This window comes from Lathamus discolor, chromosome 2 (genome assembly GCF_037157495.1).
Source record: "Lathamus discolor isolate bLatDis1 chromosome 2, bLatDis1.hap1, whole genome shotgun sequence".
NCBI classification, from domain to species: Eukaryota; Metazoa; Chordata; class Aves; order Psittaciformes; family Psittacidae; genus Lathamus; species Lathamus discolor.
The window spans coordinates 49388458-49404230 of record NC_088885.1 but is presented as its reverse complement, the minus strand read 5'-3'; the positions used below and the strand labels follow the sequence as shown (position 1 = coordinate 49404230).

At 38.5% G+C, this 15773-nt stretch overlaps 1 protein-coding gene across 5 annotated transcripts in view; it reads right to left on the bottom strand.

Moving 5' to 3' along the window:
• Positions 1-15773, bottom strand: part of DIP2C (disco interacting protein 2 homolog C) — a 320749-nt gene that overhangs the window by 53553 nt on the left and 251423 nt on the right. For all 5 annotated transcript variants that reach the window (XM_065666772.1, XM_065666777.1, XM_065666771.1 and 2 more), the window contains 7 exons: positions 14437-14645; positions 13524-13638; positions 8958-9159; positions 7258-7367; positions 6359-6439; positions 2631-2754; positions 871-992 (listed from right to left, as the gene is read on the bottom strand). In XM_065666772.1, coding sequence (XP_065522844.1) covers positions 871-992; positions 2631-2754; positions 6359-6439; positions 7258-7367; positions 8958-9159; positions 13524-13638; positions 14437-14645 — 963 coding nt within the window. The remainder of the gene's footprint in view (positions 1-870; positions 993-2630; positions 2755-6358; positions 6440-7257; positions 7368-8957; positions 9160-13523; positions 13639-14436; positions 14646-15773) is intronic.

The following is a 15773-nucleotide window of genomic DNA, read 5'->3' as shown; positions in this document are numbered from 1 at the left end:
CCTAACAGATCTAATTTGGTTATTAAACATCAAAAGAAAACCAAAATATCATATTTTACATAGCTTATATGATTTTAGCAACTGATGCTTGAAAACTGTGAGTGCCAAACTATTATATAATGAGAACCCTGAAGACAATTTCTGTTACCTCTACTAATATTTGGCTTGTGATGCTGTAAGGAAAGCCATAAATTATAACTATCTCTAGTACTTATTACTTGAAAGTATCAACATTAATTAGAAATGTTAAAAAGACATTTGTTTCAACTTGTTTTGTCAGAGACTCAGAATTCCATTCAATAGATTAGAAACTGCCAGATGTAAAAGACTATCTCTTTGTAACCATTTTATTTTCCTCAGTAACAACCACAATGAAGTTATTTATGTGCAACAAAGACTAAACACCATTAGATAAATCCAAACTACCAAAAGAAAGTGCTGAATGAAGAAGTCTGAGGAACACTTCTCTGGATGAAACAAAATACTGACCAACATCTTCACAACAGAACTTTGAAATTGTTCTAAACTGCAAAACAATTAGATGTACGGAACTAAGGCCAAATCACCATCGTGTAATTTTAGGGTTTTTTTTTCAACAGTCAGTGTAGCTTTGCCACATGAGGAATCCTGAAAGCATTTCTTAAAATATACTTCTTGAAAGAAGTAGCATAATGGTGGCAGCAGAAGTCAGAAGGTGGTGCATGTCAAGCATTGTTGATGCTGCAACACACTGAAGCCAAGAATTTTTGGAAGGAATAGAGCTCGTCAACCTACACCACCACTCACTTAAGTTTCCGTTCCTAAAGTCTCTGCAAAACCATTTCCTATCTACCATTTAAACTCCTTGTGCACTTTCAGGTGTTTGCTCACCTCCACAATCATCTTCACTGTAGGTAATGTGGTAGCTATGTTCTGGGGATGCGGAGGTCGAACTGTTATTGGCACACAGCCTGCATACAGGCATCCATAAAATGCTGCAATCAGGTCTATTCCTGCATGAAGAACAAAACAAAAATCCTCCCCTGAAAATCAAATCAGTTAATCACAGACACCTATGTCAGCATAAATATTACTTGGAACTCAACTCAGAAGGTTAAATGAGCGACTAAGCCCTTTAACAGACTTCTTTTTCAGCCCCTTGTCAGTATTTGTTCAGCTTCACTGACTCCTTTCAATTGTACTGTTCTTCTGAGCATGAAACACCAAAGGCGACACACAAAGCTATAGCCAGATACCATCATTTAGCTGAATTCCACTTATATGATCAGGAAGTAACCTGTTAAAAAAAGACTGATTTTTACACATTAATTATCTTCCTAAATTTACATTTATAGACAAATAAGAGTCTACAGGAAGGATGTCCCAGCAAAAGCATGAGGTAGGATGATGCCTGCTCCTATCAGCTGCAGAAAGATCATTTGGAGGTTTCATTACATACTTTCTCACGTCATTTTTAATCTCAGATATGCAGATTTGACTTACCTACATGAAATTTTACAGTAAAAAAAGAAAGTTATAATTTTGAAATCCTGCTTCAAAATAAAACTAGGTGGTGTTCTATATAAATATTGACGGCAAGCAACAGATTGTGAACAGCACACTTCAAGCCGTCTAAAGAGGCCAAACAAACACCAGCACAAAGAACCCTTGAATATGTTGTTTGATAGATCCCTGGTCTTGTACACAGGCTGTGGCAAGATGACAACGGGGGCTGTTTTACCCTTTCAGTGGAAGAGGATGTGCAGTACTGGTAAATTCTTGTTCCTTCAATAAAAATGCTTTATTCATGGGAAGTAACATACAGAAAATAAAACCTTCAGTTTAAAATGCTAGCCTTCTTTTGTGGAAAAGGTTTTCCTATATTAACTGTGGAGAAATTATTCCTATAAAGAGTTTACCAGTGTCTCGCAGCCCCTACCAACTATGTATCACAATACAGACCTTAAATCAGACTGTTTATTTCACCAACACACATGAAATGCTAAAGATAAAAGAGCAGCACTAGATCAGAAATAATTTCAAGCAAATGTCAAACATGGTACTAGTTAACACAAGCTTAAAAGCCCTTATGTCAGAAGATGAAATCCAAGCCCAAAGAGCTGTCAAGATTAGAGATCTATAGATAAAATAGTGATTACAATTTGGTATTTCTTAATAAACTGTTATTTATCCATGATATTTCTCTCTAAAAACCCACTGAATATCTCCCAGGTGTTGCTGCTTTACTCTCATGAAGCAGCATTTCCAAGGGGTAATTCAACAGATGAATCTAAGAACACTCAGTAAGTAGATGGAATATGTTAGTAGAGCTGGATGCTTATAAAATAGTATATTTCCAACAAACTAAAAGAAAAGCAGTAATTAAATTTGACTGCTTTTAAGAGACAGGTTTTAAAAACACAGGCTAATCTTAATCTGAACCCAAAGAAATAATATCTATGCACATATGCAAAGTGGAATTCTTTTAAATATGTTTGACAAAGTTCAAAGAAATACACATAAGGCAAATATTTTATGTTTTGCCAATTGTCATGGTTTACAGGTTGATAATGCCATCAATGCAGCACTGTTCCAAATTATCTTGATAAACTTTTGGGACTACCAAGGTACCAAACATGACAGTTCTTTACCTGGTGGGTAAACCAAAGCCACGTGGTCTCCATCTTGTAAATGCCCCCTTTCCATCAACATGACAGCTATCTTTTCAGCTCGTTTATGTAGCTGGACACAAGTTAGTGAGTTGGCTATTGTTCCCTGCACAGGAAGAAAGATAAATGTCACAGAAGATAATGCAACGTGCCGAAACTCTGTTTCCCTCTTCACTTTGAGAAGTTACTGGATGAGGTGCAGCCACAATATGTCATGAAATAAAATTAAATACAGAAAACTTCAGCCTTATACCAAACTGTATTTGGAGGGAAAAAAGATGCTTGTAAAGCAGAAGAATGGTCTCTGTTCCTTTCTCTGTACCGTCTACCCCCAACAGTGTTTTCACTCCAACCAAGGGAGTACAGTAGTATATTAATATCCTGCCCATGTAACTTGTACCTCCCTCGCTACATCAGCAGCGTTTTCCCTGCTACAGCCAGGGAAGTGCCTTTATGGTCTCTGCAGCAATCTGGAAAATCTGTGGAGAGCAATCCTGAAAATCGCACTTCGTTGTCTGCATGCTGGCGTGAAGCCAAATGGCACAGCAGAAATACTTCAACAGACAAGAGACAAAAGACAGGAGAAAACAATACTTTGTGACAGGGAAAAGAATTTGGAACAAAAGCTAAGCACACGCATATAAATAAAATAGAGAAGAAAGGCATTTGTTGAATTTCAGTAACTCTAGTCAGCATGAAGAAAAAAGGGGAAGTGACAATATGCTACAGAGTTTGGCTTTTTGAAGCATTTCAAACAGTGCTAACCCCAAATTATCAAACACATATAGTGCTTTAAATTGGATGAGTGTTACAGTTCTTGCATTTTCTAAGTATCTATATGTGTGTATATATATGTACACATCTGTATCACGGAATTCATTACCACAGCTGACACCTCAGAAGAGAAGACTAAAAATGAATGTGCAGGACAGACTGACTGTGCCTAGAGCTGGGCTGGCCAGGTCTGTGCTGAGATAAAGGCAGTGCAGGGTAGTATAGAAAGGGCTACACCTCTTCTTGTGCAACTGCTGTGTGGGAAAAGAGGATTTCAGTCTCTGGCACTAAGAGAGTGCTTAGCAAGCACTAAGTGCATTTAAAAATAACGAGATCGAAAAAATGGAGGTTAAAAAAGACAAAACTATGCATACACTCAAAACAACATTTTTTTCTGAAAAAAAATGCAATGCAATGCAATCAAAAACATTAAGAGAGAAAGCAAGAAGGTCTACTTTTTTAAAGAAATATTCTTTATAATCTATTTTAACAAGGCAAGGAATAATAAGCATTTTCCCTAATTACTGTTTTCTATCCACCATCACCATTCCACAATAAATACCACAGTATTTATTGACCACAAGCTTCAGAGAGAAGACAGCAATTTGATAAAGGTCTAGCACTAGAAGTAGTGGCATGTCAGCAGGCACTGCTTGGCATTTACAGAATTTATTGTAAACTGTCAACAAAGAGGACAACCTAATTGAAAAGAAAAAGAACAAAGTCAGGGCTTGGCGTTCCTCTTCAACATCTTCAGCAACCACAATTACTGAAATGCATTTCAAGCAGTTTTAATCAGTCTTATAAACAATGCGGAGAACATTTCACTATGAAAGCTTCCTCTAAAGACATGCAACTATATGGATGCTGGTCTAGAGACAGTTTCCTTCTGTCCAGCCCTAAATATGGCCAAAATGACCTGTGATCTAGGTGTCCTTGTCACTGTAGACTTGCCAGTATGAATGTGCTTAAGATCCTCTTTCCTTCTTTCAAGAAATCGCCTGTTTGCATAGTCATGGGAAGAAAGACCCTTTATATCCCCACATACATCAGTGCACAGGCCGTACTGACACAGAAAAGGAATTGCTGCAAATTATGTAAATTTGTGCACAACTTGTTTACATTTAAGACTTCTGGCACTTGCTGCATGTGAACCGGCTGCAGTGTTTATATGAAAGACACTGTTTATATGAAGTGCAGGGAAGGACAATCCTGCTGTTGGACAAGAATTATTGGCAAGCACCAGGCAGCAGCTCCCTTTGGGTCTTTTATGTGAGCTGTCCCACAGTGTAAAGGTGCTGCAATCTGTCATGACACACACTAGAAGTAATGTGCTGCACTAATTTTGAAATATTCCAAACTCTCAAAAAGCTTGGATTACAGGAAAACACTAATCTCAGTGGATTTCTATTAGTCATCCACTGCAAGATGCCTGGATGTCTTAGAACAAAGTGTACGAGCAAGACATAAAAGGAAAACTTACAAATCAGAAGTAAAATTCTAGATGGGCAATAAAACTTGCCTAGGCAAACCTGTCACTCCTTTCCATAAAACATTACATCTCTCTATAAAGTATTACGTCTTTCAAACAAATTTCATATAACATGCTCCACCTTGAGAGTAGGGGAGAAACTGAATCATACAATCACAGAATGGTTTGGGTTGGAAGTCACCTTAAAGACCATCCAGTTCCAAAGCCCTGCCACAAGCAAGAGACTCTTTCCAGTAGATAGGCTGCTCCAAGCCCTGCCCAACCTGGCCCTAAACACTTCCAGGGATGGGGCTTACACAACTTCTCTGGGCAACCCATGCCAGTGCCTCACCACCCTCACAGTAAAGACCTTCTTCCTTACACCTAATCTAAATCTGCTATCTTTCAGTTGAATTTCAAAATTCAACTATTTTTTGCTTCCATGGAATGATAAGGTCATTTAGTGACTTACTGGTAGCCCTTAACTGAACTTTGGCACCAGCACTGTAATACAGGCTGAGGAAGCATATCCTGTAAATACAGTAAGTGGTTATTTCACAGAGGTTCACAAACTACTGGAGGTTTAAGAACCCATCCAAGTTGTGTAGGGACCACATGGGCAGAGACAACACCAGCTACTCCAGGTTGCCCAGCGAAATAGCATTATTCCAGGACCCTCCTCTCCTGGAAACCCTGACATACTACATATGTTTTCCAGTTTTGACAGAAGCGTCTGGATGTACCAAGGCGGGATGGCTTGAAATCAGACTTTCATCCTCTACAGTGGTCTTGGGAATTATTGGCTTGTCATTTACAATCATCTAGGAAGCCTGTAATCACCCACTCTTAGTAAACCCAAGTTCTGTACCGTATGATGTACATGAATTAATTTTCTATAAGCAATGAAATCCTGTGCCATGCTGGCACCTAATGTAGGATATGCAGAGAGATGAGTAATCTGCTGCAGACCTTGCTAGAGTCTGGACATACCTCGTTTTCTCTTCACCTCCTTTCCCCATTCTTACCCCTCCAACAGATGGTCCAGTTTCAAAACAACTATAATTGTTTTATTTAGGGAAAACACTCTGATTTTGCCAAGCCTGTGCTTTTCTAATTGGAAATCAGGATGGTGAGCAGTATTAAATACCACTCTTTGGTACAGGAACAATGACTACTGAAATAGATTTGCAGTGTCAGCTCACCCACAACATATACGTGGTGGAAAAAGAAAAGAGAAATGTGTAAGGCACGTTGTCTCATACAAAAGCAATCTCTATTTTGACAACTGGCAATGATTATTCTCTTTCCCCTTCTGCTTCAGTGAACATTAAATATAACAGCTAAGTATTAATGGGAAAAGAAACAGAAAGGTCACGTTCAGCCATAGCAGAAACAGGTGCAGCTGAAATACCGGTGTGCCATTTCCCATACCGCAGCCTGTCAGAGCAACATCTGAGCTTCTTACCCTGCAGTTCAGTAGAGTGTAAAGCACATGGTCAGGAGTGGTCTGAGCTCTCCACTGCAATACTTCGGAGAGGAAGAGGAACTAAAAGAAAGCAGAGTGACAGCCATGACACTAAATAACTTTTTGGCTTTAAAAAACAGATAACTATTTTTGCTAGCTTAGCTATGTCTTACTCATTTATATGCTACATTTTACATCAACACCCAGAAGCACTAAACATGAATTAATTCTCTTGTCATCACATATTTATAGTGAGATGCTTGTGCATAGTAGCAGCAGCCTCTCTGGAAGTGAAGACACTGCTGAGGCTATATTACTACATATACTTTCAAAGCAATAAGACAGTTCTTTGATCTCTCTGATTTTAAGCACCATTTTAATTCTTTAGCTTCCTCTCTTTTTCTTACTATAAACATAGAAATATTTATACTGCTCAGAACTTACTTCACATAAGCTCCTGAAAGAGATGAATTTTAACTTAATTTTACAGGATCAAAATAACAACAAATAAGGCCAGGACCATATATGCAAACAAAGTTCCCTGGACTCCACATGAACTTGGTAAAAAATACATAATAAGAGGCTGATTTCTGGTTGAAGCTCCATTAACACTTTTTACCATGTTCTGTTGTCCCACATAAACTGACAAAAAAAAACCCATTGAAACAAAACACAGTGACTTCCCCTCATGTCTATTTTATATTTAGCTGTAAATGGGGGTTCTGAAATATTTTAGTGTGAATTTAAAAAAGGCATCAACAAATTCTGCAATAACAACAACAACAACAACAACAACAACAATAATAATAATAATAACAACAACAATCTATGTGCTGCTAAGTGTCCTAACTTAGTGCTAACTAGCTAAATAGAAGCTGTATCAGAAAAGTTCAGCTTACCTTTCTGGCTTGGTCATTATCTTCTATTTGCCCCAAATCTCTACCACTGGCCTGTGCAATTCTTTTTCCAGAGACCAAGTTCCCCACCATCACAGAGGCAGGGCCAATTTCTAGAGTAGAGCAGAAATGTGCAATAAAAATCCTTTGTTTCTGGATGAATTATTACTTATTTTGCATTACATTTTCCTTATTGCCCCCCACCACACCAAACCTTATGCACATCTCTGTTGATACAGCCTTTGGCTGATGGACCACAGGTAGCTGGAAGATACGTAGGACTGGATTTACCCTGTCTAAACATATCTAACTGCGAAGCCCATTTAGCCTGGTCTCTCTACAGCCAGAGACACATCTTGTCTGCTTTACTTCTAGTCTGTGATGTCCAAGCTTTGCCTCAATGATGGTATGTGGTATTTGTGGCAAAATACAAGATGTGTAAGTAACTCAAATAAACACCTACAGGCTACTCTGCTTCAAAAATATGAAAACAATATTCTCTCAGTATGTCACAATTACACAAAATGGGAGAATGTGATGCAATCAGGTTAGTTTCTGCGTTCCGGGGATTGCTTTCCTTATAGTGATATACAATGCATATATAAGTATCTCCAATGCACTGATCCTAATTCAGTTATTGCTTTGTAAAGCAGCAATAAAGAAATACTGAATTGAGCACTGCAGTTAAAGGCTTTATTGCTTTTATTCAGTTTGTGGAAGTCACTGGTAACCTCTAACATTCCCAGTAAACACAAACTGAAATTATAGTCTTTATTTCTGAAACATTTGTCCAAAGGTTTTAAATAAAGAAACAAGCTGACATTTTTGGCAAACTTGCATGAATTCATGATGGATAGTCCCCATACTCAAGATTAGAAGGTAAAACCACTTCATATTCCAAGCTGGTTTTCAAAGTGGAAAGTAACATTTAGTCTAACGTAGCTGAATTCAGGTTTTAAGCCTGAGGCTACAGATCCAGATCCTGGAAATTAATCTGAGTACTAAAATCTGCAATTGGATTAAAAGTAAAAAATTTGCTAAATTTTGCATGTTTATGGGGCATGAGTAATCAGCGACTGGACTACAGCAGGCTACAAGGGTTTTCTCAGCCTCTTGAGTCAGTGCCTTGTTATACCATTTCATCCAGTATTTTTCATAAAGTGCGGCAGAACTTCTGAGGATCTGTCTTAAAACTAGGGTTTTACCTCAAATATACTTGCTGTAAAACAGAACCTCCCTACTCAGGTAAAAACCTTTATCCTCATTCTTGGGCTTAATTCCCTTATGACCAGTTATTAAATATTTGCACTTCTTCCATCACTGACTTAGTGTCAACAGTCCTCTTTATCTCTATTTCTACTTCACAAACTCAGCCTTCAACTAAGCCAGATTTTATCTTTCTCTAGTTTGGTCTCAGTCCATCCTCTTTAAATGTAACTAACAAGGAGTTTACAAAGAACTCCAGGTGTGGTCTCACAGTGCCTTACATGTTCACTGAACTTAGGTTTTTGGAGTATTTTTCTTTGCACTCTTTGTGAAGGTACTTCTAGCTTCTGCCAAAACCAATGATGTCTTTAATACACCTGGAATATTTAAGAGAAACAGCTGATCAAGCTGATCTTCACCCGCATTAAGAATTCCGTTATTTTTCTCCATACCATGAACGCACAACATTAAGTTATGGTCCCTTTGCCTTCACTCACCTGGTTGTTTTTGCCTTGGTTTAGGCAGATTTGTTACGCATGTGTGGGGACACATCAGCACATTACAAGGATGCAGCGATCCTTCCAAGAAGAGCTGTTTGGTTTCTGACAGGTGTATTCCTCCCAGCGGTGTCTTGGGAAGTGTGTTTGCTGGTACGAGTGCTAAGCAGTAGACACCCACTTGATGAATACTGTCAATAGCCTAAAAAAAGCAGGAAGCTGATTTTAATGAAAGGCTAATTTTTCATCATTCTAATAAGCACATGTTCTGAATTACTGCATAAAACAACCCAAATAATTAACTAGCAATGGAAAGACACTTCAGCAATGTCAGTGATAAGGAGGTTCTTTTCAGTGAGAACAGGTGGATGGGAATGTAACACTGATGTTATTACACTCATTCCAAAAGATACAAAGGCAAACAAAAACCTCATGATAAATACACAGAAATCTATTAAGAAATGCTACCTAGGCATCTGTCTTAGGCATATCTTAGTAGCACATATCCTGGAGATTTATTACTAAGATAGGCTAGCAACCTGTGTGAAACTGATTTTAACCTGTGCAGTTCTCAGAATTAAATTAAAAGGATTCCTATCAATTTAACTTCCAGTCTACCTTGCAAAGAATTTCAAATATTATCACCATATACCTACTGTTATATGTAGCCTATGAAGTTTTAATTATTTTCTAAGATAATAACTGTTTCACTGTGATTAGAGTGTAAAAGATTATCAGGCAGAAATTGGAAATGAAAACATACAAGGAAAAACTATGAAACTATCCACTTGAAAAAAAGCTGTTGAATGAAACCTGAAAATTAAGTATCTTTGAATGTTATAGTAACTATGTTCACTATCTGACAAGTGGAATAAATAGTATCAGTTCCAAGAAATCTATAACGTACAGTATCTACATAATATACTTTGGTAAACATGAATATCCATGCACTTAGAGTTTAATTCCATATACTTTTTAACTAGTTATTTTCCTCACATTGGTAGCAAAAGTTGCAGCAAGCAAGAAAAACAACTTCAGACATCCACACAGACTGACACAAATTACATCTAGCATTTCTAATGAGTAGCTAAGTGTTCAAAAATGTAATTTACTTCACTTGCATTTTAATTTTTAACTGTGGGAAGACTGAATGCGTATGTCTGTTGCCTTGAAGACACTATCTATATTCTGAGAACCAAATAATCATTTGTAGATAGGTACTCAAGTGAGGACCAGTAAATTACCAATTCCTTCTACAGACACTACAAGCAATGCTTTGCTTTTGGCTTCTCTTTGCTTCATTTTTTATTGATTTGACTGCAAGATTTCATATGAAAAAATAATAAAGCAGTATTCATTTTACAAACTTGGCAGTTTTAGTAGTGGTAGATCTCATGGTAGTATTGGAAGACCCTGTTGCTGGTCTACAGACAAGCGACCTGAAAGATCAGCAGTAGTGAGATATGTACGACAGCCAACACACAATGTCTCATGTTTCTGGCAGAAACCATCATAACCTCCTAATCCTAATGTTAGTTGTAGGTTCTCAAAATCCATGATAGATCATGGGATCTTCACCTGACATCAGCCTGAAGGAAAACTGTTACAGGGCAAGTAAGCACTCTTATTCAAATGTAAACCACTGTGGCTCCTAGTGTTGAAGAATGGAAAGCAATACCCAGCTGGGGTGGGATGGGGGGGTATTATATATAATGATTCCCCAGTGACTTCCAAACTGTCTCCTTTGACAGCTACACCTTCAGCACGATGCCTGATAAAATGTCATGGGTCATCCAAAATTGTCACCTTTCACACTTTTGAGCTTGGCACATTTCTGAAGCAGGATACAAATTTGTTTTACAAGGACAAGCACTGATGAACTGAGCCTTAAAATTTTGAGAGAGAAGAGCACTGGGTCAATTTTAATACCACTGGCATTTATGCCTTTTGATGAGATGGCTTGGTTTATGAAATCACTCTGTCTAGCCAGAAGCAAATGAAGTATCTGAATTTTTATCCTTGTTTCATTGAGAAAAAGGAGTACAGATACCAGAGCTTGTAGAGTTCAGACTGTTATGTTATTCAAGCTGAGAAAACATCTCATTCTGATAAAATTATCCAGGCATACACTCTACAGCTCTGCAGCAGATCTCCTAGCATCGCTTAGCTCTGTCAAGTCCTGCCTGCATGCTGGCACTGGTAAAACTAACATCCAGTCTGCCAGATACAGGAACCACAACACTACCTGAAGGGTCAAACCACTTTGCAGCAGCCTAAGAGATCTGAATGAGTATCTAGGATCCATCTGACTGAACTGTTGGGCTACATAGGATCTTCGCCCACACTGTCACTAAAATACCTTCCTCCTCCACTACTCTCCAGAAACTCCATACCCAGCCTGATCAGCCCTCCCAATCATGCCTCTGCTAAAACCCAGAGATGCAGTCCAACATAGTCTTGTATGTACAGCAGCTCTACCTGAGGAGCAGAAAGGGTCAAGGAAAGTCAGAATATGTGCAACCCACTGGAATGTTCTGCAAACTGATGAGCTCAACTATTGGGAAGAGATTCAGATGCACAGTAAGGCATAGGAGAAGCAGGCAGTGTAGGGCAGGGCTGGCACAAGGCAGCACACACAGGGTGTCAGGCGAGTCTCATAAATATCACCAGAAATGAGTAGTAACTTGGTAGAGTTTGCTATTACAAGTGTCATTGAGAAACATGACACAAGTGTGACATTGTTATGTTGCTCACCACTAGCAGACGATACAACTAGTTATCACTTCCTGATATCTGTCATTAAAACTCTGTTTGGGAAAGAGGCACTAAGAATCTCACATGTTCCTGGCTTCTGCACTCCATCTATGCTCTCAACTGAAGTGGAACCAGAAACTTCTTGTTCACAAAGTGAGACATGGCAGAGATGTAGACTTCACACATAGGCGATGAAAGCAGCCACGCATATGTATACTTTGATATACGGCCTACGATGCTGCTCTGACTTGATCACACTCAGAATAACTGGACTGACTTTGGGCAGGAGCAACTTGACACAGGACTTCCACAGTGTTCAGTACTGAATTCTACTTACTACAATGGTGTAAGACATGATTTCTCTAAAAGCCACAGAAGTGCTCAGCTGACAAAACAGGATTAGTGTAAATCCAGAGTTTCAACCTTTTTTTTAGGAGCTTGCTATCTGATAAAAATTACCAAAGCATGGGCAATCCAAAAGCCTTTCCTTCTACAGTAGTTGCCCTAGGTGCTACAAGGTGCTTCAAAGGCTTTCTGTGTGAAGGACAAGCTAGAGCTTCTAACTTTTCTTGGCAATAATTGAGATCAACTGTGAATATGAGATGCCTCTAGCTGTATGAAATGTGGCTATCTTTTAAATCAAGAGAAAAGGCAAAACTGTCTTGAGATGATGAAAGCTTATTTGTCCATTTTCTTCGAGGATACAATAGACAGATTTCCTTTCTTATTCAGTACAAAGCAATAATGAATAAAAACATCTTGCCTGAATTGTGTGGGATCTTTTTTTCTTTGGCTCTTGGGTAAAGCAAAAAAGATGTTTGCAATATATTTACCTGAGAAGACTCCTTAAGGAAGAACAGAAAGGAAGGTAGGAAAGGCAAGTAACAGGTGATCAACTGTAGACAGAGCTGAGACCATTTCACAAGGTTGCAACAGACTTAATTTGACTGCACCTGCACTAAACCTATTGCTTTTAAGTGAGAATTGGCTTAACCATGGAGATAGAGGAGATGGAAGATGACTGCTATCTAAAGTATCTTTTTTTTTTTTTTGCATATGGACACTAGAGTTGAAAAAACTTTGAGTATGGTAATGATACTGCCTTAACATAGACTGCCATGTGTACGGACAAGATCTGGATTTTTTAATATTTGGGAGCTTGTGTCTTACCAAACTGTGAAACACCACCACCAAGGTGTATTTCATCACAGCACAAGGTGCCTTGCATGAGCCACCGAACAGCTGGAATTGGATTACTTGCAACAGGTGTCTTCTATGCAGATAACCTAGATCTGAGCTAGTCAATCACTTCATTTCAGTGGAAAGAAATCAGTATTTGTAGGCTGTGTTTCATTCAGTTTATTTTAGCTACCAATATGGTGCGCTAGAGACATATAATTCTCTCCCAGAATGATTTTAGTCATCTCCAGATAATTAAAAAAAATGCATCTGGAGATCTAGCTCAGATACATATACTTTTGATGCAGTCATTAATTCATTATCCTTTTTAAGTAACGAATGACTATAACCTTACAAACCATACACTACTCTCTTCTTGCTATTACTTCAACTCATCCTTGTTTTTTTTTATAGCATTTTGATTAGCGAAAGGCTCACTCTCAGAGTACGTGTGGCCCAGATAGGAACTGTCACTCAGAAGAAACTGATTTTGTGTTCATTAGGTGCAAATGCAACCGAAAGTGCATCTAGAATCACAAAGACAAATGTTAATTACTTTGTCTGCCTGAAAGATCAATAAAAAAAATATAAAGCAAGAAAAAATAGTTCCCAAACATACACAAAGATCGTTACCTGAAGAACTCTACTCATCCATTGAAAACTGTCTTCCTCCGTGGAATCTGGCCTTTGCTCAGCAACAATAACTATCCTTTCATCGTGCAGCACACTCACTGAAAATACTGCTATTCTATAGAAGAGATGGAGAGAAGAGTATTTAGTGCCAGGACAGATGAAAAAAACATTCTAAGTTAATCCTCCCTAATCATTATTTTGTTATTTATTACTCAAATAACTGCTGCATCAAAGTATTTTATTTATGGGGGAAAAGCAACAAGAAGAGTTTTGGATAAATTTTGGAGAAGAAATAGGGGACTTCATTCTAGAATAATGTAAGTATAGATATAACATCACCGCAGAGTTGGAGAAGTGAACTTCCTTGGGATAAGAAAAGCACTAAGTTTGTGTCACACCTAGGCTGATGTTAAGCTGTTACCTAACAGCCAGCATAAGCACCTTCTCTGGCCCCATCTTAGAAGAAAGTAATTGCAACATCATTTTGTGAGAGGTCTGCCATGTGACCAAGTATGAGTGCATGTTCCTGCGTTAGGCTCTTCAGAACTGAGTCCCCCACTCAGTTTCAGACAATCAGGAAGGTCACACAAAGAACTGCTGTCATGTTCATGAACTCCAGTGTTAAACATATTGGAAATGCTCAACTCAGACAGAAAGGATCCTGTTGAGTCATCACCTTGAGAATTAACCAGTTATTTAACTGGAAATTTTAATACTCATAGTTTCAGACCTTGGTATCTAAAGGGTGCCTCAACACCCTCTAAGGCCTCCCTCTGCTTTCTAGCAATATAAACAATGGAGGGAAATCACAGTACAGATTAGGCACTGTTCTGTAAAAGCATTTTGGGTCACTTACAGCTGGTCTAAGAAAAAGGGGGATTTCTACATAATAAAAGAAAATAAAGGATCAAACCTTCCCCTGTAGACAAATTTCATTGGTTCAACAGCCAGTGCTGTTGCTACAATGTCATCAGCATTATGTCTTCTTCCACTGACAACCATCAAACCATCCATTTTGCCGATAACAAAGACAAGTCCACCTGGTCCTATAAACCCTAGTAGTCCAGTCCTTATAAAAGGATATTCAGTGATAGGGCCACCAGAACTGGTCATAGGAAACACCTGTAAGACAGAGAAACACAGGTCTTCAATTCTCAGCACAGAGATCATGCTGTGAAATATTTCAGGCATGCTCTCTCAGATGGCTCTTCTGGAATGAAGTAAATAGGTCACTGGTGATGCTCTTTACTCTTCACTGACCATAAAGGGAGTGTCAGGAAACTTCTAGACTAGTGTGTGCAATTTTTAGTACCTGACTTCAGGCTGCCCAGAGAGGTGGTGGATATGCCATCCCTGGAGACATTCAAGGCCAGGCTGGATGTGGTTCTGGGCAACCTGACCTAGTTAAGATGTCCCTGCTCATTGCAGGGGGATTGGACTAGATGACCTTTGAAGGTCCCTTACAACCCAAACTATGGTATGATTCTATGATTCTAGGTTCAATCCCATTGTGTATTATACACATTTTCCCTTAGCCATGGCTCTGCAAATCATTCATGACCTTAAAAAAAAATTACCATAAACAGTATTGAATAAAACAAAATGCTGTGCAGAGTGCAGCGAACCTGAGGTGTTATGTATAGGTTACTGAGAGATTAAATGGTAAACATTACAGTTGAGGTTCTTTCCAGTACCTCATGCTCATTTCCAGCACAATATAGAGAAACATGCAGGGTAGAAGTGAAGCTATTTTAAGGTACTGCACATTAATGACTCTTGCAGCTGATCATGTTTTTATCTAAGGTCGATTAAGTCCTCACAATACCAGGGATAATGTGTTCCGTAGCATGTCTAAGAATGAAAACACAGCCCTGTAGGGAGCCTTTCTAAATGTTTGAACACCAGATGCATATGTGACTTTCACAGGAGAGATTTCTACTGTTTTTCCTATCCTAACTAATACAGTATTATCTTTCTGGCATGAGAGCTACTCTGAGCTGCATTCTGACAAAACCCCACTTTCTGTCGTCTTTAAACTGCTAGTCTAAAGGCAAGTTATTTAAGACCATGGCTATATAGTGTCCTTCAAGGCTTATCTAAAAAGAAAGGTCAAATTCTGCTGCCAGATGCTCATGGGTGACTCTTTAGAAGAGATTTAATACTTATACATCCTCAGCCATAATTGATTTCAGGAACTCAAAACTTTGACTCTCTAATACCTGCAACACGAATTACACAGTAAACCAGAAA